The sequence below is a fragment of the Chionomys nivalis genome, chromosome 3, assembly GCF_950005125.1.
Source record: "Chionomys nivalis chromosome 3, mChiNiv1.1, whole genome shotgun sequence".
Classification (NCBI taxonomy): Eukaryota; Metazoa; Chordata; class Mammalia; order Rodentia; family Cricetidae; genus Chionomys; species Chionomys nivalis.
Genome location: NC_080088.1, coordinates 90,602,383 through 90,629,657, shown reverse-complemented (window position 1 = coordinate 90,629,657; position 27,275 = coordinate 90,602,383). Strand labels below are relative to the sequence as shown.

Sequence of the window (27,275 nt, the reverse complement as noted above, 5' to 3'; positions counted from 1 at the left end):
TCTGGGGATCTGAAAGCAAATCCTCTTCCTTGCTGCTTTACCACTGGCTATGTCCCCAGCCTCTATACACTACTAAAGACAGGTTTTTAATTTTATTTATTTAGTGTGTATGACCTTAAATGCACACATGCATTACCGCACAAGTCTGGAGGTCAGGGGACAACTTATAGGAGTCTATTTTCTCTTTCCACTATTTGGGTCCCAGGTCAAACTTAGGTGTGCCAGCAGGCACTTTCACCCACTGTGAAAAAAAGTATATTTAAAAAGGTGGAGGAAGGCCCCACTGAAAAGGTGGCTCAGTAATTTTTAAAAAATTACTGTTCTTGCAAAGGGCCTGGTTTTGGTTCCCAGTGCTTATACCAGGAGGCTCGCATTTGCCTGTAACTCAGCTCCAAGGTCTCTAACAGCTCTTTCTGTTTTCTGAGGGCAGATAAACACAATACACATTTAAAAATATTTTTTACTGCCTTAAAACAATTATGGCCATGTGTGGTGGCTCATGCCTTTAAACCCAGCACTCAGGAGGCTGAGGCAGTCAGATACCTCCGTTTAAGGTCAGCCAAGGCTACATAGCATGGTGAAACCCTGTCTCAAAAAAGAAAAAACAAACAAAAATGTTGTGTAGTGGGGTACAGTGTCGGGCACAACCTGCGGGCATTGGTTCTCTATGCCATGTAGGTCCCAGGGATTAGGATCAAGGCTTAGCAGCAGACGCCTTTACCTGTTAAGTTTCTTGCAGGACAACACCTGCAACCTGAATTCCTAAGATGCAGCCCCTCTGTCAGAGACTGTGGCCAGGGCATCACTCCTCAGTCTTTCACACGTCTCCAGTTTTGCATGTATCTGCTTACGTGTTTAATTCTGTGATGTCTGAGCCCTGAGGAGAGTCCTGTATCTCCCGCCATCCTGCCCCAGAGCAGTGGTTCTCAACCTTCCTAATGCTGAAGCCCTTCAGTATCACCTCATCCTGTGGTGATCCCAGCTGTTTTCATTGCTACTTCATAGTTATAATTTTGCTATTATTGTGAATCTTAATGTAAATATCAGAGTGTCCCTATGGTCTGTGATGACCCCTGTGAAATGGTCTCGACCCACAGGTTGAAATCCACTGCCCTGGAAAGCTCCTGAGGGTGAAGTCAGGCCCGTCTGTAATACCAAGGTTTGGGAGGGTTGTTTTCTATCAGCCTAGGTGCAGAGTAAGACCTTGTCTAGAAAAAGGCAAAATAACAATTAACTAATAAAAAACAAAACTCCTTCATGTTTATAACCCTGTCTTCCTGCTTCCTCCTGCCCACTGTCTGATGCTGGCAGCCGCTGATCTTCAAGTTCTTGAGTCTTCCTGAGTGCTGGGCATGTCAGGTTTGAAAGTTGTATCAGGTTGTTTCTGTGGTCGCTACAGTGAGCTTCCTGAAACCCAACTGAATAGGAAGAACAAATTTATTTAGGTCCCTTTAGGAGATCCAGGGGCATGACTGCTAGCTGCACAAACACCACAGGCAAGAGGGTGGGAGCAGTGACCACAGCTGAAGATGGGAGGGCTGGGTGTTGCCCTTGTAACAGTTTTTTTTTCTTTTGTTTGGCCTGCAAGCTTATGCGGTCAGGGCATCTGATCCCCAGGACTGAAGTTACTGCTAGTTCTGAGCTGTGCAGTGAGTGCTGGGAATCTAACCCAGGTCCTCAGCAGAGCAATTTTTAAGAATCAAAGTTCATCAAGGGGACACACAAGCTGGCACATTACCTTCCACACTTACGAGATATTATCAAGACATCACTCTGTTCTCACCAAAAGCTATTCTGGTTGCTGAAGAGGAGTGACAGGTGCCTAGAAGTGACAAGCATGAGGCTGGGAACTCTAGTGAACAATTAATGGCGCCCTAGCCCTGGTCTAAGGTGAGGGGGACACTGAAGCTTCCCTCTTTGAACCCCAGAGTCCTGCCCACTAGAGAGTAGAGGGCTCCACTCGTGCTCAGTGTCATCTTGCAGGTGCCTTGACTCCAGGATGCAGTGTGTCTGGCTTCAGTGTCACCTTGGTTTGTTACTGTCTCAAAAGTGATCACCCTCTAGGAGAGAGTGGCACCAGGGTTCCTTCCCTGTGTCCTGCTGCCTTATCTGTCCTCATGTTCACCTCCTCCTGGTCACCCAGTGTCCTCTGCCTCAGAGATGGTGACTAAAGCAGATGTCACCCAGTGATTACTGATGTCGGGCATCCTCCTCAGGGAAAGGATCCCTTGGTCTTTACCGATGGCTGACGGTGTGATCAAGTCTTTAGTGAGCAGAGTCCCTTGCCTGCACTGTCCGATTGTGGACAGTGTCAGCGGCCGTGTGGGAGACTATGTAGAGGAGGACTGTCAGTACCTAGTCCTCATCGGCCTCTGCCGCAACTTCCTGACTAGCTTTTGGTGAAAACAGAGTGATGTCTTGATAATATCTCGTAAGTGTGGAAGGTAATGTGCCAGCTTGTGTGTCCCCTTGGTGAACTTTGATTCTTAAAAATAGATGCCGAAGCAGGAAAGGACATTCCAGTTCATACTTTCTAGTTTGTGTTTTTTATGGTTGTGTACTCAGCATGTGTATGCCTGGGCAGGTGTGGCAGGTTAGAAGAGTGTCTTGGTGTCTGTTCAGGCCTTCCACCTTCGTGTGATCTCTGAAGCTATGAAGCTTGAACTCTGGTCTCCAGGTGCAGCAAGCACCTTTACCTGCTGAGCCATCTGGCCAGCTCCATTTAGTTACTCTTCCACCCAGAAACTGCTGGGGGTTCTCCCCCCAGAGGAGATGACTCCTGGGAAAACCGGTTTTCCTCTGAGTGGGTGTCAAGGTTATCTAGTATTCTTCTGCAAGTAGGGAAGAATCTTACTTTTATATGGCTCCAATTCGAGGTCTTGTACACTTGTGAATCCTAGCAGTCCATCATAAAATCAAATCTTTGCAATCAGCCCCTGTTGTTTATCAAAAGAATGAGCCAAGGCGGGTCCTTGGGAACAAGGGGAACAAGACCAACCACTGCTTGTTTCTTTAAAGCAAACAAAGTAAAAACTTTGCCCAGTAGCATTGTTGGATCTTTACTGACAGTGCTGTTGTATCTTCAGACTTTTTACTTATTTTCATATTTGAGACAGGGTCTTATTAGGTAGCCCAGACTGGCTTGGAATTCCTGAGCCTCCAGCTTTAGATTCCTGGATGCTAGGATTACTGGTATATGCTACCATACCTGTGCTCCATCATTTCAAACTCAGTCTCTTCCCCCCTCACCCCTGCGGGTAAACCAGGCTGGCCTCAAACTCACTGTGTTCTTGGGTTGACCTTGAACATCTGATCTTCCTGTCTGTCTCCCAAGTCTTGGCATTTAAAGTCAGGCACCACTGCTCTGGTTTTGATGCAGGTGTGGGAGTGGAACCCAGGGCTTCTGTATACTAAGCAACAGCAACACTATAACAGCAGTGTCCACTATTAAGTCAAATACATAAAAGATCTTTGTAAAATGTCAGAGTTTAGAAGTGAGCTTCTCCAGATGCCTCATGGGACAGAAGCATGTGAGCGGGGACAGCTCCCTCACAAAACGTGCACTTCTGAAAGTCCAGGAAGTGAGCCCATCTGTAGCTCAGCAGTGTCTGGAACCTTGGTGGCTTTGGGAGCCTTCCCTAGACAGAGTACCTTATGGACCATAGTCTATGTCCACAGGTCTGAGAAAGGATGCTTTTCCCAATGATGGCCATGAGATTTTACAGTAATGGAGTCACTTCTCTGCCTCAGTCTGTTAGGGGAGCAGCTCTTGGCTGGCATCTCTGGGCGAGCCCTGGGCACAGACAAGCCTGTATGGACATATGCCCCATCAGTTCTTCAATGTCCTGTTCTTCCCATTGAGGGCCACCATCGTTGCCAGCTATCCACTGTGCCACAGATGCAAAACACTTAGCCCACATAATTCCTCTCTTCAGGTAGACTTCAAGGCTTCTAGACAGCCAGCCTCAAGGAAGAAAGTAGGCAGCATTGTGCCTGAGGCCATCTAGAAACTGGGCCATTGCCACTTGAGCTCACTGAAGTTTGTATTCAGAGTTTTTTGTGCATCCGCTTGGGTGCACTCTGGCTTTGGTGTGCCACCGTGGGTCTCCTTGGCCAGCCTGCTAACCACTGCTTCTCAGCAAGGCTGAGCCGTCCTCGATCGAATGGACAGGGGCCATACCAAGTGTGCAAGACTCGTGAGTGCCGGTGTGCTGGTTCTGTCAGCACCAAGCTTAGTAAACAGCAGTGGGCTGGGAGAGGGGCCAGCATGTTCAGACCCCCAGCACCCATGTAAAGACAGGTATGGCAGTGCCTGTTACTCTGATGCTAGGGAGAGGACAGGCAGGTGGATCCTGGCCAGCTAGTCTTGCCACCCTGAGAGCACCAGGTTCAGTGGGAGGCCAGCAGAAAAAGACATCTCTCAACAATCGGCCTGCCCACACATACACATGCACATGTCTACACAGTCAGCTTTTCTTGGTCAATCAGAGACTGGGGGGCAGGTTCCCCTGCCATTTGCAGAGGGTCCACCCCTTTTGCTCATGGAAGTCAGATACAAGATACAGATAGAGAGTTGCCCGAGGAAACCTAGCAGTTGTTTGACGTCTTCAGTGGTTTGTTTTTATTTTTTTTTGTTGTTTTGTTTTGCTTTTGTGACAGGGTTTCTTGGTAGCTTTGAAGCCTGAAGCCTGTCTGTGGACCAGGCTGGCCTTGAACTCAGAGATCCTCCTGCCTCCTGGATTGAAGGCCTGCACCACCACTGCCTGACAGTCTTCAGTATTTTAAGAGACTTCCCACACACATGCTAACGCCCATTGCCTGGGGTTGGAAGACTGGAAAGACCTGCAGGGAACACCTACTTGGGTCCTGTCTTGTGTCCATGGCCCGTTTTCCCTAGGTGGCATGATTTGTAACGAGAGGTCCCCTACCGCTTGTATCAGTAACCTCTCGCTTCAGGTCTTAGTGTACGAGTCAAAGTTCATAGGCTGCACTAGGCTACCTGAGGTGGGTTTTAGTGTGATTTAAAACAATAAAAACAAGCTCTTTGGGATATAGTTTCTGTACCTTTCTGCTTAAAGTTTAAAGTTGGGTAACTCCTAGTACATTTCCTAAGTTGAGTAGCCTACCACCGTGGAATATTCAAATGTTTTTATCGTCTCTTAAAGCCCAAGTCCATTAGCAGTCACTCCCCATTCCCTCTCTGCCCAGCCCAGCTCAGCCACTCATCTCCTTTCTGCATCTATAGATTTGCTGTCTGGGCTTTGCAGATAAATGCAACTGAGTGTGGCTGGTTCTCTGATCATGTGGAATGTTTCTACAGCTCTTCCCTGCTCTCCCATGTATCGGGCCTTCCTTTGTAGCATTGTAATATACTCTCCACCTGTCCTGCATGCATCCTCTCGTTCATGCATGGCGTGGGCTGTTTGCATTTCTTGACTGTTGTGAATAGCTCTGTTGTGCACATTGGTGTGCTAGCAGTGGAGTTCCCGCTCATAGAATAGATGAGGGAGTCAGATGAGGAACTTGGCCTTGACCACTGGTGAATAAAGCTGGTAGCTAACTTCCTAGTGTTAGAATGGTGGAAACACTGACCCCGCCCCACCCTTAGCCGAGGTAGCCCCACACAGGGTGTCGTTTCTGGTTTGGTTTTGGTTTTGTTTGTTTAGCAAATTAATTATATAAGGCAATAATTTGGGAAGTTGATCCTATGTCCCACCCTATTGTGAGGCTAATCACTAGTTCAGCATCTTAGAGAAGGTATTGGACTAAATAAATATAAGGTATGGCTAGTCCCTCTGCAGGGAAAACATCAACAATCTAACAGACTTGGATCCAGGTGGACTCTGTCTCAGGGATGTGCAGTGATTTCCATTGTTGAAAATGGTGTTAGAGATCTTTTTTTTCTTTTTGTTGTTGTTGAAACAGGGTTTCTTTGTAGTACTGGCTGTCCTGGACTTCTGTAGACCAGGCTGGCCTTGAATTCACAGAGGTCTACTTGCCTATACCTCCCAAGTGCTGAGATTAACGATATGTGCCTGCATGCCTAGCCAAGAAATCTTCCTACTCCTAGATGTCTTCCCCCCCCCCCACTCTGGCTGGCCTATAATTCAGAGATGCGCAGGCCTCTGCACTGCCTGTGCCTGTGCTAGGATAAGGGTGTGCTTTAACCCACCCCCTCCTCCGTGTCTCTTGGCTTCTAATCCTGGTTTCAGGGACAGGGGAGTTTGGTTGCTCCTTTTTGGTTTTTCGAGCCAGAGTTTCTCTGTGTCTGTGTAGCCCTGCCTGTCTTGAAACTCTGTAGACCAGACTGGCCTCTAATTCACAGAGATCTGCCTGCCTCTGCCTCTTGAGTGCTGGGATTAAATGTATGCATCATCCTGCCTGGCTATTTTACTCTTTTTTTGTATTTTTTTATTGATATTTATTGGGCTCTACATTTTTCTCTGCTCCCCTCCCTGCCTCTCCCCTTCCCTCTGCAATCCTCCCCCAAGTTCCCCATGCTCCCAATTTACTCAGGAGATCTTGTCTTTTTCTACTTTCTACTTCCCATGTAGATTATATCTATGTAAGTCTCTCTTAGAGTCCTCATTGTTGTCTAAATTCTCTAGGATTGTGGTTTTTAGGCTGGCTTTCTTTGCTTTATGTTCAAAAACCACCTATGAGTGAGTACATGTGATAATTGTCTTTCTGTGTCTGGGTTACTCACTCAAAATAATGTTTTCTAGCTCCATCCATTTTCCTGAAAAATTCAAGCTGTCGTTATATTTTTCTGCTGTGGAGTACTTCATTGTGTAAATGTACCACATTTTTCTTATCCATTCTTGCGATCAAGGGGCATTTAGGTTGTTTCTGAGTTCTAGCTATGACCAACAAAGCTGCTATGAACGTAGTTGAGTGCATGTCCTTGTGGCACGATTGAGCATCCTTTGGATATATACCCAAAAGTGGTATTACTAGGTCTTGAGGAAGGTTGTTTCCTAATTTTCTGAGAAATCGCCACACTGACATCCACAGGGATTGTACCAGCTTGCATTCCTACCAGCAATGCGGAAGTGTTCCCTTTTCCCCAAAACCTCTCCAGTATAAGTTGTCATCAGTGTTTTTGAGCTTGGCCATTATTACAGGTAAGATAGAATCTCAGAGTTGTTTTGATTTGCATTTCTCTGATGACTAAGGATGTTGAACATTTCCTTAAGTGTCTTTCAGCCATTTTAGATTCCTCTGTTGAGAGTTCTCTGTTTAGGTCTGTACTCCATTTTTTTTTATTGGATTATGTGATCTTTCGGTGTCCAATTTCTTGAGTTCTTTGTATATTTTGGAGATCAGACCTCTGTCTGATGTGGGGATAGTGAAGATCTTTTCCCATTCTGTAGGCTGTCGTTTGTCTTGTTGACCGTGTCCTTTGCTTAACAGAAGCTTTTCAGTTTCAGGAGGTCCCATTTATTGTTTCTCTCAGGGTCTGTGCTGCTGGGGTTTAGGAAGTGGTTCCCTGTGCCAATGCGTTCAAGTGTACTTCCCACTTTCTCTTCTCTGAGGTTCAGTGTGGCTGGCTTTATGTTGAAGTCTTTGATCCATTTGGACTTGAGTTTTGTGCATGGTGATAGATATGGGTCTATTTTCATTCTTCTTCATGTTGATATCCAGTTATGCCAGCACCACTAGTTAAATGTGCTTTCTTTTTTCCATTTGATATTTTTTGCTTCTTTATCAAAGATCAGGTGTTTGAAGATGTGTGGATTGATATCCGGGTCTTCTATTCGGTTCCATTGGTCCTCCTATCTGTTCTTATGCCAATACCAGGCTATTTTCAGGACGCAGCTCTGTAGTAGAGTTTGAAGTCAGGGATTGTGATGCCTCCAGAAGTTCTTTTACTGTACTGGATTGTTTTGGCTATCTTGGGATTTTTGCTTTTCCATATGAAGTTGAGTACCGTTCTTTCAAGGTCTTTGAAGAATTGTACTGTAATTTTGATGGGCATTACATTGAATCTGTTTTTTACTCTTTTAAACGGAGTTTCACTGTGTAATGATGACCGGCTTCAGACTTGGACCGTCCTCTGCCTCGGCCCCCGGGTGCCGATTGTAGGTGTGAGCCCCGCACCCAACCTGAACAGTAGTTGTTTTGTTTGCCTCTGTGGCACTGGTGCAGTTTTCCTCCAGTTGACTGGGTTTGAACTCCTGGCTGTGATGTCCTAGATCCTTCTTGTGCTCGCTGCTGGCTCTGCTTTAGCAAGCTACACTTGCACTTCCATCTCTGCCCTGCCCTCAAAGCCAGTAATGACCCTTGCTCTAGAGAGAGTTTGGTGCTCACAGCAGGGAACACCAGGGCGTCCCCCAGATGACCTGATCTCCTACTGGCCTCTGGACCTGGCTGGGATCCTCCCTCCTCCTCACTGAGAAGGGGGTGGAGTTTCCCACAGTTTAAATTTAGTCTTATTGGATTTTATTGCTCCTGACATTATTAAGTAGCAGGATCCTGGGTCTTTGACCTATGTCTGCTGAAGTGCCAGCTTGGGTTAGCACATAGGGGCTCCTGTGACAGTTCCCAAAACTCTAATCTAGTCCTTTCTGCGTCTTCGAGGCTATTGAAGCCAGTCCTCATCATTGCTGACAGCAAGAGCCAAGAGGAGAGAAACTCTGCATAGCCAGCTAGTCCTAGCTGGCTTGAACTTACTATGTATACCAGTATGCCCTCAAATTTACAGGGATCCTCTCCCTTCTAGTGCCACTACAGCGCTCGCTCTCTCTCTCTCTCTCTCTCGCTCTCGCTCTCGCTCTCGCTCTCGCTCTCTCTCTGTGTGTGTGTGTGTGTGTGTGTGTGTGTGTGTGTGTGTGTGTGTGTGTGTGTGTGTTGGAGGGCTGGTCGTGTAGAGTCAAGCTTGACACTTTAATACTCTTTGGGCTAGCTAGCCATTGAGCTGCATGGGTCCTCGTGTCTCTGCCTCCCCGGTACAGCATCATGCCCTGCTTTGTTCATGGGTGCCGTTGGAGAGCAGGTTCTCATGCTTGAATTAAGGATGTATTTGTATGCACAGGAGTGCAGGTGCCCTCAGGTCAGAGGAGGGCATCAGATCCCCTGGAGGTAGAGTTCCAGGCCAGTTGCGAGTCACCAGATGTGGGTGCCAGGACCTGAACTCAGGCCCTCTACAGAAACTCTTCACTGCTGAGCCACCCCTCCAGCTCTAGCTTTTTTTAAGATTGGGTCTCACTATGTGACTTTGGCTAGCCTAGAACTCCATGTAAACCAGGATGTTTACATATGTCACAAGAGATCCACCTGCCTCTGCATCTTGAGTGCTAGGACGAGAGGTGTGTATTACCACACCCGGCAGCTGTGAACAGATCACTTTTCCACGTTCCAAGTGATGTGATTACAGGTGTATACACCTTGCCCAGTTTGTGTTGCTGAAAATCTCCCCAGGCTTTGTGCATGCCGGGTATCCCCTGAGCTACACACTCGTGATGCTCTTCCTGCCTAGAAAGTTTATCGTGGTAAATGCCATGGGGCTTTCTTGAAGGAGGATCCTTGCTTTGTGCCACAGATACTGACATTCTGGGTCTCAGGTCTCTCTGCCCAACTTGGTTGGCTGTGTTCTGTGCTTGTCGTGTATAAAATCTCTGCCTCCTCTAAGAGCCGGCAGTGTCACCTTTGTGGCCAGGCACATCTGGACAGAATGCCGCTCTGCAAATCTTCTGCAGCATAGTACGCACCTGGTTCCATCCCTCTGGCTTGTTCTGCAGTGGTGGCAGCCACTGTGTTTTGATCCTTGAAATGAAAGCTTGCTGCTTTGGAAAAGAAGCAAATATGATTTGTGCCATCTGGGTAAAAGTGCCCATGACTGAACTGTAAAGAGCTTAGGATCATGCTTTGATTTTACTCATATTCCATTGGTTCTCACACTTTTAGCAAAAAATGGGTGTGTCCAGTTCTAGCTAACGTCCAGTGTGTTAATGCATATTGCCTTTCCGGTCAGGCAGACATGATGAAACCATGTGCTTACCTAGACACACAAATGCTCCTTAACTTACATAATTGCAAATAGAGCTACATTTATCAATCCAACTCACTGAATGTAGCAACAGCATGGTTCCTTCCCCTTGTGTCTGCAAGCTGTGGTTCAGTGGTTAGCCTGCACCCCCTTTGCAGCGTCATGTTTCTTGGCCCTGTTTCAGTAAGGGTGGGCCAGTGAGATGGCTCAGTGCATAAAGACATTTGCTGCCAAGCTTGACAACCAAGTTGGAACCCCAGGAGAACAGGCATCCACAAATTTTCCTCTGACCTCCACACTTGTCACAGCACACACGCACACCCGCAATATATAAATAAACCAACAAATAAAACTAATGAATGTGTTTTGAAGTCCTGCCAGCAGCAGAGGGTATTTAAAGACACGCTTTCATGATTCTGCTTTGGCATCTGAGTTTGCACATAGGGTGTGAGCTGTATTTATAGTGCCAGCAGCCATGGCTCCAGGTGATGAGACTTTCCGTCCCCACTGCTGTCCTGTGAGTCTTGGGAACATGTGAGCCCATGTATCCCTTACAGCATCCAGTGTCATGTCCCTGTTAGAAGTACATGCACTTGTGTCTGCGGGTGGATTGGGTGGTTGACTGGGAGATGTATTGTCCCTGCATGTGTTCTTCTGATTCCAGCTGACACAGAAGATGTGTGCATCGTGGAGAGATTGTTTTCAAGCAGCTTGGTAGCCATCGTCAGCCTCAAAGCTCCCAGGAAACTGAAAGTTTGCCACTTTAAGAAGGGAACTGAAATATGCAACTACAGCTACTCCAACACGATACTGGCTGTGAAGCTGAACAGGCAGGTGCGTGGCACCTCGTACTAGTAAGCAGCTCAGTTGGTAGAGAACCTACCATACCCCAAGTCCTAGGTACCATCCCAAACACAGCATAAAACCAGCTTAAGTGGTGTATACCTGTAATCTGAGCACTCTGAGACATAGAGGCAGGAAGATCAGGAGTATGAGAGCCTATCTCAAAATACAAGGAGGGCTGGGAAAATGTCTCAGAGGGGTCTTGCTGCATAAGCACAATGACCTGAGCCTGAATCCCCAGCATAAAAACTCAGGCTGGCCATGGGTACCTCTAACCCTAGCATTGTAGGGGGCGGAGGCAGGAGGATTGTTGTGGTTTACTGACTACCTGCCTTAGCTCCAGGTTCAGCGAGAGACCCTGTTTCAAGGGAGTAAGGCAGAGGATAATAGAGCAGGACAGGTGACATCTCTGGCTCTAACCACCATTTCTCATAGATGCACACACAAGAACAGCACCAAACAGAGAAGCAAGTGTGTACTGCCTGTCATTCAGTGTTCCTCCCATGTCTCACTCTGTTGGGCTTTCGACTCTGCACCATTGTCATTTCTAGGTTCCTGAATGTCTTTTCTTTGGGCTTTTGAGGCAGGGTATCTATGTAGACCAGGCTGGCAATTCACAATGATCCGTCTGCCTCTGCCTCCAACTCCTGAACACATTTGCTCAGGCAGACCATTAGCTCCATTCTCAGCATCTTTGATCAGTAGCCCTAAGCATGACACTGCTTTGCCCCAGCCCGACACTAGTCTTATTGTTGGTTACTGTCTCCCTGGATGCGGGTCCAGGGATAGCATAGGCTTTTTATGCGGTGCCTTCTTTTGCTTTTATAAACGATACTTTTAAAGAGTGTCTTCCATTTTTTCCTTCTGTCGGTTGTTCCTGTGATGTATATTTTTCCCCAAACCAATAGAACAAGCCCCTTGTGTGGAGCATTTGCGTGTGTTTCCTGAGAGTCTTGGCCGCAGTTTGCACACAGTAGCCACTGCAGAAGAGCCTCTAGCGTTTTCTGTGTGCAGCAGCAGTCAGATTCCAGAGGCTGCGTTGTTTTTAAAGCAGTTAACCAGATATGTGCGTCCTGGTTGCCTGATTGAACTGGGAGTTGGCCCCATCCATCAGTTAGTTCAGCTGGGAAGTTATGGGATATAAAATACTTTTCAAGTTTAAAGCATTCGTGTTGATGTGAAGTGTGTGCCAAGCCCCTCACAGAAATCAGTCCCAGCAGTAGCATCTAGGAGCTCCAGTGTCCTGTCTTTAAAATCAGGACTGAGTTCAGTCCCACCACCCACATCAGGTGGCTCACAGCCACCTGTAACTCTAGCTCCAGGGGGATCTCACCCTTTTTCCACCTCCTCAGGAACTAGCACACATAGTAAGTATGCATACGTGCACATACACAATGAGCTAAGAGTTCACAACAAAATAATCAATCTATACACAGTAACGTTTTATACTTTTCATAAATCCCCATGCTCTTAGTTGTATTTTACCCATACCTCATTCACCATAGGTTTTTGGGGTTTGTAGGTTTTTGTTGTTGTTTTTGTTTTTTGTGCTACTCAGGGTGGACCTCACACATGAGAGGCAAGTACTTTTATGCTAAGCTACATCTCCAGCCCCTTTTTACTTATTTTGTAATGGGGCCTCAAACTTGCCATGCTCCTGCCTCGGTCTCTGCAGTAGGTAGATGATGGGCCTGTGCACTTGGCTGGGCTCGCCAGGTTGCTGTTAGGTTTGTGTGTGTGTCTGTATACTTGCCTTCTACCTTATTTGAAGCAGGGTGTCTTGCTTGCCTCTGTACACCAGGCTGCTAATGATCTTCCAGGGAATTCCCGTTTCCACCTTCCATCTTGCTGTAATGGCACTGGTGTTATGTGGGCTCTAGGGGGTCCGAACTCCTGTCCCTCACACTCACACAGTAAGTGCTATTATCTCCTCAGCCCTCACCTGTTGTGAGTTTTTTATCTGTCCTATCAACTGCCAGCCAGCTCCCAAATCAAAACACAGAGATTTCTTATTAATTATGAAAGCTCGGTCGATAGCTTAGGCTTGTTTCTGACTAGCTCTTATAACTTAAATTAACCCATATCTTTTAATCTACATTCTTTTTGTTTGTTTTGTTTTGTTTTGTTTTTGTTTTTGTTTCTCGAGACAGGGTTTCTCTGTGGTTTTGGAGCCTGTCCTGGAACTAGCTCTTGTAGACCAGGCTGGTCTCTAACTCACAGAGATCCGCCTGCCTCTGCCTCCCGAGTGCTGGGATTAAAGGCGTGCGCCACCACCGCCCAGCTTAATCTACATTCTTTATGTAGTTACCTTTACCTTGTACTGCACATGCTGTTTCCTCTCTGTCTTGCGATTCTGCCTTTCTTCTCCCAGAGTTCTGTCTGCCCTGAAGTCCTCCTCTTGGCTCTTCAGTTCTTTATTATAGCAGTCTCAACAATACATTCGCACACAGTGGACAGGAATAGTCTGTAACACTCACCCTAGTTTTCTGAGCAGTTTGCCTTTACAGATCTCCCCCATCACCCAAGCACATAGTACTGAATTAAGTCACCTTGTTAGAATCTGCAGTACTCTTGTCATATGTGTTATGGGAGCTGATGCGAATGGGCCTATAACCAGATTGGTAGTGGAAAGGCAGCTGCACACACTTGAGCTCTGTACACAGCCTACATCATGTCCTAGGAGTGGAGAGTATCTTGATCCAGGAGTCAGCTCAGTTGGAACTCGGCACATGCTGCCCCAGTCCTCCTTCATGCTTGGTGGTCTTTGTTTTCACTGTTTCTAGAGGCTCATTGTGTGTCTGGAGGAGTCACTGTATATACACAACATCCGGGACATGAAGGTACTTCATACCATCCGAGAGACACCCCCAAACCCTGCAGGTAAGCCATTGCTCAGGAGATCCTGAGCTGGTGAGATGGCTCGACAGGTAAAGGCACTTGTCGCCAGGCCTGACCACGTCAGTTTGATTCCTAGAATCCACGATATGGGAGGAGAAAACCAACTCCTGCAGCTTGCCCTCTGACCTTCCACCTGCACTGTAGCATGCATGTCACCAGCCACATGCACGCACATACAAACAAACCAAAAATAAGTACAATTTTTTTAATGTTATATGTATTGGTGTTTTGCCTGCATGTATGTCTGGGTGAGGTTATCGGGTTCCCTGGAACTGGAGTCACAGACAGCTGTGAGCTGCCCTGTGAGTACTAGGAATTGAACCTGGATCCTCAGTACTCTTAAACTCAGAGCCATATCTCTAGCCCCCTGTAATTTATTTTTTTAAAAAAGGAAGGTCCTTGTTTTGGGGGGCCTTTTAAAGATAACTGCAGGCCAGTGGGTTGGCTTAGCAAGTAAATGGGCGCTTACTGCTAAATCTGAGGACCTGAGTGCCACTCCTAGAATACACATGGTAGAAGGAGAGAACAACTCTTTTAAGTTGTGCTCTGACTCACACACCTTAGCACACATGCACGCACACTTAATAAACAAACGTACTAAAGATAGCCATAGGTGGGAGTTTCCTCTCTGGTCCGCACACATGAGGCAGGTATAAAATGTGGTAGGTGTAAACTGAACAGCCTTCCCCCTGGTCCAGTCCTACTGAGCCTTCATCCCAGCGGGGCTCTCTTGTGAATGTCTGAGCCCAGTGGTCGTCGGATCTGTATTAACCCAGCCTGCTGGTCATCCCTAACCAAAGTCCTTTCATCTCTGAGTGACACTGGCAGGCAGTGTGGCCTGGGAGGCAGAACTTGTGAGTGTGCAGACAAGGTTTAGCTGCTACTTTTTATTGTTTTGTTTTGTTTTGTTTCAGAATTATGAACTCCGCTCTGACACTAAACAGTATCCTAGACTCAGTTGTCATGTGTTTCCACAGGCTTGTGTGCACTGTCAATAAACAATGACAACTGCTACTTGGCGTACCCAGGGAGTGCGACCATCGGAGAGGTGCAGGTCTTCGACACCATTAACTTGGTGAGGTCCTTGTGAGGCTCTGATGGATGTGTTTTGTTGGGAAGACATGCAGTGCACCCTTGGCCCAGCAGCATGGCTCTCCCTGGTGCTCTCCTTAGGTGGCAGAGCGGATCTGGCTAAGCTGCCTGTGTCTCACCAGCACTCAGTGCTGAGCTCCAAGGCGTGCTTGTTGCAGTCTGAGCAGTGTTTCCACAGCCTGCCTGACATGTGGCTGCCGCTACTCAGGTTGATGCTAGGAATGGTGTTCTTACAGCCGCTCCCACCTGATGACCCAGTGGAGCCTGGGGACAAGGCTCTTGTGTAACAGTCATGTTTTCTTGATTTCCCTTTTACAGAGAGCTGCAAACATGATCCCGGCTCATGACAGTCCCTTAGCAGCCCTGGCTTTTGACGCAAGTGGGACCAAGCTTGCCACTGCTTCTGAGAAGGTATGGCTGAGGGAAACCTGGTTCCACGGTCTCCACAAGCCTTGCTCATTCTGGTCACGTGGTCCAAGTTCCAAGCAGGTTTTTCTATTTCCCAATGCACAGAAAAGCAAAAAGAGCCCACTGTGATGCATACCACAGTGTAAATTATCCACAATGTTAGCTTTCCACCCTGTGAGAATGGGCCAAGGGAAGCAACCTCTATGGAAAACAAATGGATTAGTTAGTGTGCAGTCACTTTGAACCTGTCTCATGGCCAAAAAAGCTGCTCATATGGTAGCTAGGAGAAGAACAGAGGGGGGACTGGCACCCCATGTTCCCTTTAAGGGCATGCTAACAGACTAGATGAACTTGCTCTTGGCCTCATCTCTTGAAGCTTCCACCGCCACACATTACTGCCACTGGGTGGGGACCTTGAAACTGTAGCAGTGTGCCACTGTTTGACATACTGCAGGGGCCAGTGAAATGTTTCAGCAAGTATGTATGTTGGTGTTTATGAACATGTTCATATATGCACAGGTGCATGTACATACGTAGAGAAGGCCAGAGGCTGACATAGGACCTGAGTTCAATTCCTGAAGCATGGTAGGAGAGAACTGACCCCTGCAGGCTGTCGTCTGGCTCATCTGCACCATGCTGCATGCACCCACAAAAATACACACACATTACCAAATAAAAAAGAAAGCAAATGCTTGTTTGTGGCATAAAATAGGAAAGCATCGGACATGGTAGGGACTCAAGAAGCAGGTAGGTCTCTGGATTCAGAGCCAGTCTGGTCTACATAGTGAGTCCCAAGCTAACCAGAGACATAGTAGGACCTTGTCTCAAAAACAGCAATGCCACACACCCCACTCAGAGGCACAAGCAGGTAGATCTCTGAGGCCACCTGGTCTACCAGTCAAGTTCCAGGACAGCCAAGGCTATTAACAGAGAAACCTGGTCTTAAATCCACATATACAAAACAACAACAACAAAAACATTTACAATTACAATGGCTGTAATATTTTTAAACATCACTGTATTGAAACGTTGATGTTGTCTCTTGCATATTGCAGGTAATGGTGTGTTTAAGTCATGTAAATCCCAAGTATGTGTGTTTAATTATTAGCATAAGTATTCCAGTAAAGGCTATGGGTGAAGGCGTGGCGCTTTAGTATACTCCGCGTGGCTTCAAGGATGCTTGTGTCTAGATCCCTAGACTGACTTTAAGCAGTGTCGTGGTAGTGAGCAAGGATAGGATGTAATGTGGTCTTTGGCAGCAAGGATGTGCTACCCCAGGCCTGGAGCTCAGAGAGGAGGCCAGACCCCCCCTTCCGCCAAGCCAAGCTGCTCCTGGAAATAGCCTGCACGGCTTGTACGCATGTGGAGCTGTGTGAAAAAGCAGGAAGGGCGTTTTTTGTTTTTGGTCGGCTAAAGTTCTGTTTTCTTCCCCCCTTTTCCTCTCTCTGACCCAGGGGACTGTGATCAGGGTATTTTCCATTCCAGAGGGACAAAAGCTGTTCGAGTTCCGGAGAGGAGTGAAGAGGTGAGTACACGGGTTCCAGGATGCTTTCGGAGCGTCCCTGTGGGTTGCAGTCTCTGAAGACAAGCAGCTTGGTCACAGCGCCCTCCTGAACTGGTCTTGGAAGAGCAGGACAAAGCATTGCAGTGAAAGCTGCTTGGCTTCACGTCTATGAGCTTGCCTGAACCAGAGGAGGACTGTGTAGCAGTCTCCCACAGCCTGGGCTGTACAGTAATGCTCTGTCTGCGAACGCTTCAGAAGAGCCACAGCCCAGATGCTAGTCTCCTTCTGAGACTGCGCCTTTGTCTTCTTCATACACACCTAGATGATTCTCCTGTGTCCAGTGTCTGCCAGGAGCCTCTCTGCACCCTCATTGTCCCCCACATCCTTCCTAATCATGCCGTCTGTGTGGGACCTGAGTCTAGCCATGGGACCTGGTCCTCCTAGGGTAGACCTGGCAAACCTCCCCCATTGGCAGGCACTCAGGCAACAGCTCAGAATGTGCCACTTGCTGCATACACTCCATCAATGTGGGGATGTTGGAAACACTGGAAGGATTAAGGGGAAATGTGTGTGTTTAGGCTGTGGAAGGTTAGTGACCTCGGAGGCACTTGCTGGGGGGATGCTCTAAAACATCAGTACTGCTGGCTGACCTACCTGGTCAGCCACTATAGCTGCATCCTAATCCGCTGTCCTAGTCAGTGTCTGTTGCTATGCAAAGACCCCATGACCACAGCGACTCTTATAAAGGAAAGCATTTAATTGAGGCTGGCTTACAAGTTCAGACGTTTAATCCATTATTGTCATGGTGGGAAACATGGCAGTGTGCCGACAGACATGGTGCTGGAGAAGGGGCCGAGAGTTCTCCATCTTGATCTGCAGGCTGCAGGAAACTGCCATGCTAGGCTTATCTTTTTTTTTTTTTTAAATATTTATTTATTTATTATGTATACAATGTTCTGTGTGTATGCCTACAGGCCAGAAGAGGGCACCAGACCTCATTACAGATGGTTGTGAGCCACCATGTGGTTGCTGGGAATTGAACTCAGGACCTTTGGAAGAGCAGGCAATGCTCTTAACCGCTGAGCCATCTCTCCAGCCCGCTAGGCATATCTTAAGCATGTGATACCTCAGAGCCTCCCTCCATGGTGACATCCCCTAATTGTGCCAATCCCTATGGGTCAAGCATTCAAACACATGAATCTTTGAGGGCCATTCCTATTCAAACCACCACACCTAAAACTGGTTCCATACAGCCACACAGTTTTGGTTATTTGGAATCGAAATAAAAATAAAGATGTTTGTTGAAGAATTTTTCTTAGCTGAGTGTAGTGGCTCGCATCTTTTGTCCCAGTAACAGGTAGGCAGAGACTGAAGGATCTCTGTGAGTTCAAGGATGCTAGAACTATATAGTAAGGCCCTGCCTCAAAAGTGGGGGGTGCAGAGGGAAGTAGGCTAATCCGAGTACATGCGGGGGACAAAGGGGAGGGAATGATTGCATGATTGCAATGTCTCCTCTACCCCCTCCCCCAAGACAGGGTTTCTCTGTGTAACCCTGTGTAGTGCCTGCACTATGGGATGGTACGCGAGCTGGGCCAGAAACTTAAAAACATACGCACACAGACAGACAGACATGGGGACACGGGTTATTCTTGATACAAAAATGTCCACTTTATTGTGCTCAGGGGAAGCGTATATAGGCCTCTGGCCATGCCCCAGCTCTCAGGATCTTTCAGCTGCAGACTCATCAGAACCCACTCCCCTGCCCTCAGGGTCTCGTGCTCAGAGCAGAGGAAAGCAAGTTGTTTACAAGAAATTCAGGTCTGGTGGGCTGCAATCCCCAACAGCCCTGGCTGTCCTGGAACTCACTCTGTAGACCAGGCAGGTCTCGAACTCAGATCCGCCTGCCTCTGCCTCCCGAGTGCTGGGATTAAGGGTGTGCGCCACCACATCCAGCTTGAAGTAGTTTCAAAGCCAGACTGATCTGCATACTGAGTTCCAGGCTAGCCAGGGTTACACAGTGAGACTCATCTCAGAAAGCAAAAATATTGTTCTTACTGGTTTTATCGTAAGCAAGTTCCTCTGTCTCCTGAGGAGGTGACCAAGAAGAACAGAAAGACTTCTGTAGGGCCGAGTGCCTCTGACAAGATTCTCAGTTGGCCACAGTTAAAGTTCCTGAGAAGGCACAGCTGCGCTCCTCCACCCCTAGCTGCTGCTAGTGTGTTCTGTGGTGCCAGGCGGAGCTGAGCCCTCTGTCACCCTCTCTGTTCCTCAGGTGTGTGAGCATCTGCTCCCTGGCCTTCAGCATGGACAGCATGTTTCTCTCCGCATCCAGCAACACCGAAACTGTGCATATCTTCAAACTTGAGGCCGTGAGGGAAAAGTGAGTTACGGAGACGTATTTTTTCTTCCTCTTTTTCTTTCTTTGGTTTTTCAAGGTGGATTTCTCTGTGTAGCCCTGGTTGTTCTGTAACTCGCTCTGTAGACCAGGCTGGCTTTGAACTCAGCAATCTACCTGCCTCTGCCTCCTGAGTGTGGGATTAATGGTGTGTGCCACCACTGCTCAGCTAAAAGCAAGCTTTTCTAACATGGTTTGTTGGGGGTGGGAGACACTGGGGTCTCAGCATTGTTGCAGGGATATGCTGCCACTGTACTAGCGGGGCTCTACTTTTAAGGGTTGATAAGATGGCTCAGTGGGTAAAGGTGTCAAGCCTGACAACCCGAGTCTCATCCCTGGGAACCAAGTGGTGGGAAGAGAGAAATATACTCATGGACATTGTCCTCTGGCTCCACAAGCATACTCGAGCATTTGCACACTCACACAATAACATTTTGAATTAATTTAAAAATAAACTGTGCACACTCACTAGAAAGCATGGCACAGAGCCACCCTGCTCTGTGGCACCGTTTCTGGGTACAGATGTGGTGGGCACGACACCACCAAGCCCAGCTTCATCATGAGACCTCTGCTCAGAGGATGTGCTGGGGTGCCAAGGTCTGATCCCAGGAGTCAGGGTCAAGGTTGTCTTATGATCGGTTGCTGTGTGTCCCCACTCCACACCCTCTATACTGGGGCATCTGGGATCAGCCAGCCACTGGAATGAGTGTCACGGCTCTGACCTGCTCACAGGTCATCAAGGAGGTGGGTGCTTCCATCTTAAACTTTTAAGTCCCTACAACAGATGTGTGTGGTAGCGACTTGTCTCTTCCTTTCACGAGTGCACATGCTAAAGAAACATATGATGAGAACTTGAATGCGTCTGGCTTGGGGGCTGCTGCTCCAGAGCATGCTCCTGGAGGTATGCTGTCATGGCCATAGCAACCTGGCAGGGGGGAACAGGATGCTCTGTGCTTGTGCTATGCACAGCCGATCTCTTGTGAAGTGTGGAGGGTTGGTCAGTGGGTCTAGGGCTGGCTCTGTCATTCTCAGTAAGGTTCCAGCCTCCGCTGTGTGACGGTGCTTCCTTCCAGACCTCCAGAAGAGCCCACCACCTGGACCGGCTACTTCGGGAAGGTGCTCATGGCATCTACCAGCTACCTGCCCTCTCAAGTGACAGAAATGTTCAACCAGGGCAGAGCCTTTGCCACTGTCCGCCTACCATTCTGTGGCCATAAAAACATCTGCTCATTAACCACGTGAGTACGGACTGGAGCTTGTGCCCCACCCTCTGCCCGTGCACATCAGGGCCAGGGAGCAGAGCCACGGTGCTTGTTGCCAGGTTGCAGAGGTGTGTGTGACCCTGTCCAACCTGTCCAAGCCTGGGTTCCATCGAGTACTGCCTAAAGCGGGAAGACCTCCAGGCCTGAGACTTGGTGTCTTCTGGCATCCTCGCCACAGAACTTCCTTTTGCATTTTGCGGGGTATTTGTGTTGATGAGAAACATTAAGTCACACAATAGGAAGTAGACACTATGTAGTGGCAGCATCTAGGAGTTGGGACAGCACAGCTCTGGCTCTGGAAATTGACATTTTTTCCGATTCGAATAGCTAGCTAAAAGGCTGCAGTTTAGTGCTTTGCTAGATCGAGCACAGGCATATTTGAAAGCTTATAGGCTGGGACAAATGGGTCACTGGGACTTGCTGGCTGCCTACATCCAGTTCAGTGGGATAAAGCCCAGAGTGGTAGAACAGACATCTCTCACCCTCGTCTGGCTTCCCCACGGGCGTGTATAGATGAGTGCGTGTATATACACAGGAAAGAGAGAAAATACCCTCTCTTAGTGACCAGAGAAACTGACAGCTACCCTGCTCCAGCACCTGCTCTTTGGGATTCAGTGTGTGCTCACACCCAGGCCACCCTTGGCCTTACCAGCTTCACTCTGAGGAGCCCAGGTACTGCCTTCATCCAGTGCGCTGGTGGGTTTCTTCCTAGCCCGACTGAGATGTAGGTTTAGTGAGACGCCTTCTGTGAAAGGGAAAAAAGTCTTCCTTCTAAAATATGGGCTGCTTTTCTTTAGAATTCAGAAGATCCCACGGTTGCTGGTGGGAGCATCAGATGGCTATTTATACATGTACAACCTGGACCCCCAGGAAGGTGGCGAGTGTGCCCTGATGCGTCAGCACAGGTGAGGCTGATCTGCATGGCAGTCTGCAGCTGCGGGCACTGCAGTAGGTCTGTGCTTTCATCCCCCTAAGGCCAGTCTGCTGGCCTGTGTCATTGGCCAGCATCATCTCCCCGTTGAAATTCACTTTTCTGGTGCCAGGAAGGAAAGACACCTGAGACTGATGGTCTGTGTGTGATGATTGGGTGGCCCCCAGGCCCTTGCTGAGGGTGAGGCTCAGGGTTTACAGTAAGGTGGCTTCACAGGAGCCTGCCACCCCACCTCAGGATGCAAGTGGGGAATTTGCAGTTGGTGATTGAGATGTGTGTGACTTTACCAGACTTCCTTTGTTAAAGTCACTGTTCTGAAATCGCAGGGGGCAGATTCTTGGTGTTGGTGGATGTGTTCTGTCAGGTGGGAGCAGGCGTCTGTGGCACTCCCTCCTTGGCTAGCTCCTCAGGCCCCAGCATGTGCTATGCATACTGTGTCCATCTGCCCTCTGGGAACAACTTGTTGGAGACAAATCCTGCTCTGCACACAAGACTGACCTCAAACTTGAGGAATCCTTCTGCCTCAACCTGAGATTTTTGAGAAGGAGCCAGCATACTCGGCTTAGAACAGTGAGCCTGACCCTGTTCATTTGCTGTCTGTAGGCTCGATGGCAGTATGGAGACGACCAGCGAAATTGTAGACTCTGCCTCTCACGACTGCCCCTTAGTAACACAGACGTATGGCGCAGCAGCTGCCAAAGGTGCCTATGTGCCCTCCTCCCCAACGAGGCTTGGTAAAGGGCAGGACACCAACTTAGAAGGTAACTGAGCAACTGCTTCCACATTCATTCTTGTGTACCGTGTTGTCACTGGAGATGCCACTTCCCGCTGAGCTGTGGGCAGCTTCCTTCCAAGGCTTGTCAAAGTTAGCTTATAGTCTTCATTTTGGGGGAAAAGGCAGTCATTGTGGCCAGTGACTCTGTCTGTGTGTGAGCCCACCCAACCTCCACCTCTGTAAGTAGCATGTCCTTCATGGATCATGGGCAGAGGCCACTAGTATTGACACCTGAGCTCGCTCAGGCACGCCCCTCTCCATCCCTAAACTCAAGGGGTCTGCTAGCAAGAGAGGTGCTAGCTCCCGTGTTGGAAGCATCCTTCAGCCGTAACACATGATCTGTGTTGTCTCCAGCTAGGGTCCTCTAAAGTCTCTTTGGTCACTCAGTTACCACTGCTTACTCTACAGGACTTTTGTGCTGTGGTGCATGCTGGGAAGTGGGTGATGTCATTTGGCTCTGCCTGAGACTCTAGAGGCCTAAGTTTTCTGACTGGATTGAAAGGTCTTAGTGTGGCCAAAGCCATAACTGAGGCCATCTCCAGGACACAGCCTGTCATTGGTGCACAGACAGCATCAGTAACTGGGCAAGTTCTGTGAGGATGGCACTCTTATCTCTTTGCAGCCTACACAGATGACCTGGGTGCCGTGGGGGGCACTTGCCTGGAGGATGAAGCCAGCGCCCTGCGCTTGGATGAAGACAGCGAACATCCTCCCATGATTCTCCGGACTGACTGATCCTGACCTGTGAACTCTGGCCCAGGAGCAGAGGACACTGGCCTGGCAGAGGACTTGTGCATTGCTGCTATGAACTTTGACCTGAATTGAGGGAGAGGATGGCAGAGACTTTAAAGCAAAGAGATTGTAGTTCTAGTTTATCCATACTGTCGAGAAAATACACTGTTTTCACTTCAGTGACTTTAATCCTGCTTATGAATTTTAGCTTTTTATTTTCTCTCACTCTTTATTTTTTTTATTTTTTTTTCTTGCCAAAATTAACTGGTGAAGTCTGTGGCGTCTCCTTGCTTTGCATGCGTGATGTGCCAAGCCAGCATAGGAGAGCCACCCCATAGCAAAGCAGAGCGGTCAGGTCTCATGGCAGGGCATGAATGAAGACGGCTCTGTGTGCAGAGGTCCTGCAGGGGCAGGGCCCAGCCACCCACTGAGACAGCCCCTCCTGGACCATTTTCCTCCAATTTATATTCTCTTTCCAGATTGAATCATTCTGGAACTAGCTTTCTTTCTCCATGGGGGACTGTTGTGTGGGGTCTTGTTCTCCATGGGGATCTTGAGGGAGAGGCAGTTTCTGCTCTGCACCTTCTTTTCTGGCAATGTGCCCGGGCAGCCTGGAGCCAAGGAAGGCAATCTCATTTGTGTCATTAAATGCTCTGTCTCCTACTGTCCCCGTCCGCTAACTGTGGCTTGGTTTGTTGTTTTAAAGGAGAGTGTAGCTACTCCCGTGCCCAAAAAAGCACAAAGGTTTAAGATGCTGCGTCAGCCGCCAGGCGTCAGTCTGCGCCTGGAGCTGTGCTGTCTGCCAGGGGCTCCCCTCTCTTCCCTCCCCAAAGTTAGCAGCAACAGGTAGAGAGGCCCCAGGGAGACAGTGGGTCCTCCCCCGACCCCCACCCCAGTGATGTGCCTTTTCTTTCTCGGTCTATAAGCGTGCAGGAATGTGATGTCAGGTTCCAGGTCTGCCCTCACTTCTGTTTGCTTTTTACTTTTTGGTGGCTTTGGGGGAAGTACAGATTCACATTACATCCAGGGCTGCCCTAGAACTCAATATATAGCCAGCACTGGCCTCAAATTTAGAGCGGTCCCCCACCTCAACTTCCTGAGAGCTGGGATCACAGGTACCACTGTGCCTAGCTCCTTTCTCAGCTCTACGGAATGAAAAGTTCAGGTCTCAAATCTGCATTCTAAATGGACCGTAGCAGTTACAAAGTTATGAGTTAAGAAGTTATGGGCTGTTACTTCTTCATAAACGTGGCTTTAGGTGCAAGCAGGGAATGAAGAGGATGATATCGGAGTTCCAGGTTCTGCCAGCCTCGTCAGGCTTCTAGACAGGAGCAGCTGTAGTAGCGGTCTTTAGTTTAGCCTGGGTAAGTCTGGTAATGTTTCTGCAGAGTGCAGTGGCTAGACAGACCTGCTGGTGTCTCCTGCTCTTGCTGTTCCCAGGGTGGCTAATCACATGGGTGGGGCACAAAGGCTGTCCACAGCTAGATCTGACTGCTGGCAGGGCTGGGACTGGGGGTGCTGAACTTTAAGCTGTGCGTGGAACCCCAGCCTACCACAGTGGGTTGCTTCTCTAGGACAATAAAACAGGTCTTTGCAGGACCAAGCACAACCAGGGAGTGCCGGCTAGAAGAGCCTGGGAAGCAAGCACACAGGGTTGACTGGGAGCTGGGGCTTCCTGGAACCAAAGAGCGATGTCTGGAATCAAGTGTGACTTACGTGCTGACTCTGGACTTGAACGCTGTGGGTTGGGGCCCAGCTCCACCTGCTGAGATTTCTTCTCTCAGAAGTTAATATTCCAGACACGTGGAATTCATTTCTCCCTTTTGGCCCTCAGGCCTGAGGGCGGGTGTGGACAGGGGCAAGAGGAGCTCTCCGAGTCAGGACTCACCACTGGCAGAGCCAATTGAGGGACTGAGTCAACTACAATACACACCCAAGTGATTGCTCACCACCAGGCCTCACACAGATGGCCATTTTTAAATTTTCCAAAATTAAGAGAAAATTTTGGAATCAGGTGTGGTACACACCTGTAATCCCAGCAGTCAGGAGAGGAGGCAGGAGAAATGCTGTGAGTTTGAAGCCAACCTAAACTATACAGTGTGGGCAAGCCTGGCCTAAGGAATGAGAACCTGTCTCCAAAAAAACCAAAGGATGACGACTTTAAACAAAAAAAATAAAAACACTGGGGAATGAGAGTTTAAAATCCCCCAAGTTTTTAAGATTTGTATGGATTGGGACCAAAGCTTTTGTATTTTCCAAAACAATGAAAGCAAAAGTTGGAGCCCCTTGTCCTCCCTACACTAATGTGAGCTGGGGCAGCTCGGGGGCCTTGGACTGGACTGTACAAGAAGAACCCTACCTCACAGGGCTGTTGTGAGGTGGGAGGGGAGCCCCAGCACTGGGCCTGGCCAGCAGTGGACCCCAATAAACACTAAAACTGAAATGTCTCACGGAGTAAAGTGCATGGTTTTTGTTCTGCTCTTCTCTGCCTACAAAGCTAGGTGGGAGACCGAAAGACAGTTTCGTGTTTGAGGATGTGTGTGGATGTCTGCCCTGGCCTGTCCTGCTCCTTAGCATAAAGGGGGCGAAGTATAGTTATCTTCCCTGGGGGTTGGTGGTGTGAAGACCACACACACGCGCGCACTGGGCATCAAGCGAATGATGCATTGCAGGGGCCCAGGGTTGCCTCCCCCGGCAACAAATGCCCTGCCCAATCAGGTAGCACCCCTCCACCTGGAGCTGCCCCATTCTGCCCCTCTTGTGGACCCTGGAGCTTCGAGGCTGCATCGGGTGCCGAGTCGGGCTTAGTAACTTCATTCTCAGTCTCTTGGAGCCAAGACTTGACAGCAGGTGGGCTGCTTGGGAAAGACTAGATATTTTGGTCACAGCCCAGCTGAGATGAGAAATATATTCCTCGCTCAGCTCCACTCTCCGTGGTTCTTTTTGTTTCGTCTTTTAGATGCTCTTACAGTTTAGCCCAGGCTGTGTTCACTCAGGATCACCCTGCCTCTGCCTCCCGTGTTCTGGGGTTACAGGCACAAGCCAGCACATCCAACTGATTCAGTCATACTTTTTTATCATGGTGTTGACATCAAGATGCATGGTCCTACTGTCCCCTCCCTTGGTCTTTGTAGTACCTGCCCTCTGCATGCTGGGAATGGCCAGATCACTTGTTCCTGTCGCGTGGTGTCCCAGGTGTGAGGAGGACTGGCCCAGGTCGGTGGTGGCCTGTGTGGGAAGTCTCCTGGAGGGTGAAGTTCGTTGGAAATGCACACTGATGGCTGCTTGCCAAGCACATGGGTTTTTCTGTTTCGGTTCTTGCCCCTTGGCATCTGGTACCATTTACAGTCTGTGGGTTTTGAGAAGCACAAGGGACAGAAAAGGAACAACTAACTGCTCTGGATTTAGAGACATGATCCTCTCTGATGTCTGACAAAGACAGTCCCTTAACTTTGAGAAAAAAAATAAAAATAAACCTTTTTAAAAAAGCCTAAGGGAACTGTCCTGATCTCTTTCTCATTCTGTACTGAGGTACACTTGAAAACACCCATTTCTTACATGTCCTAAGGGAGAACTTGGAGGTGCTAACATGGTATGGCTGGGTCTCCGTATCTGTATCCAAGCCACAGTGATGACAAAGCACCATATCAGAGCTGGATGGTGTGGTACATGCCTGAGATGCCAACACTGATAGGGTCATACTTACCATGGGTGAGGCCCTGGGTTCAATTCTTGCTGCATCAAAAGAACAGTACCAAAGAAGGCCCAGGAACTTCCCTGGTCGCCGTAGCTGTCCAGGAAGAGCCTGCAGTGCCATTGATGCTCTCCAGCCACCGTTGCCTTGGGACTAGAACACTCAACTTCCCGTGTGCACGGGCTCGCGGCTGCTCCAGCAAGGCCTTGCAGCCCACCTGTGCCCTACAGCTCATCCACATGTTCTCCTTTGCAGGAAGAATGGTGGCAGTCACAGGCGTGTGGCCACGTAGACATGGATTTTTTTAAAGATAAGTGAGGTGGAGAGGTGGTTTAGAACATTTGTTGGTCTTGCAGAGGACCGGGGTTCAGTTTCCAGCACCCTACATGGCAGCACACTGCAACTTTGGTTCCAGAGGATTCAGTGCCCTCTTTTGGCTTCCTTGGGCACTGCATGCAAGCGGTGCACTGACATACAGGCAAAACACACATTAAATAAAAACGTTAAAGAAGTATTAAGGGCAAGTGAGATGGCTCAGTAGGTCAAGGAACTGAAGCCTGATGAACTAAGTTCAGACCCACGTGAAAAGAAAACCCACTCGTGAGCATTGTTCTCTGACGTCAACACAGTGGCGGAGCATATGCACACGCTTATGTCATAAAAAAAAAAAAAAAACATGCTAACATCTGGAAATAGAGACATTCCAGGCTAGGGGACCTGTATGCTCATCACAGCCCATCCTTGAGGTTCTGT

At 48.5% G+C, this 27,275-nt stretch overlaps 1 protein-coding gene across 1 annotated transcript in view; it reads left to right on the top strand.

Moving 5' to 3' along the window:
• The window catches only part of Wipi2 (WD repeat domain, phosphoinositide interacting 2), a 35,606-nt gene extending 9,363 nt beyond the window's left edge, over positions 1-26,243 (top strand). Inside the window, exons 3-12 of the mRNA XM_057764881.1 lie at positions 10,653-10,822; positions 13,615-13,711; positions 14,707-14,804; positions 15,140-15,232; positions 16,684-16,754; positions 19,006-19,113; positions 20,202-20,366; positions 21,188-21,295; positions 21,925-22,082; positions 22,719-26,243. Of these exons, the coding sequence (XP_057620864.1) occupies positions 10,653-10,822; positions 13,615-13,711; positions 14,707-14,804; positions 15,140-15,232; positions 16,684-16,754; positions 19,006-19,113; positions 20,202-20,366; positions 21,188-21,295; positions 21,925-22,082; positions 22,719-22,831 (1,181 nt within the window). The 3' untranslated portion in view covers positions 22,832-26,243. The remainder of the gene's footprint in view (positions 1-10,652; positions 10,823-13,614; positions 13,712-14,706; positions 14,805-15,139; positions 15,233-16,683; positions 16,755-19,005; positions 19,114-20,201; positions 20,367-21,187; positions 21,296-21,924; positions 22,083-22,718) is intronic.
• The last annotated feature ends 1,032 nt before the right edge of the window (positions 26,244-27,275 follow it).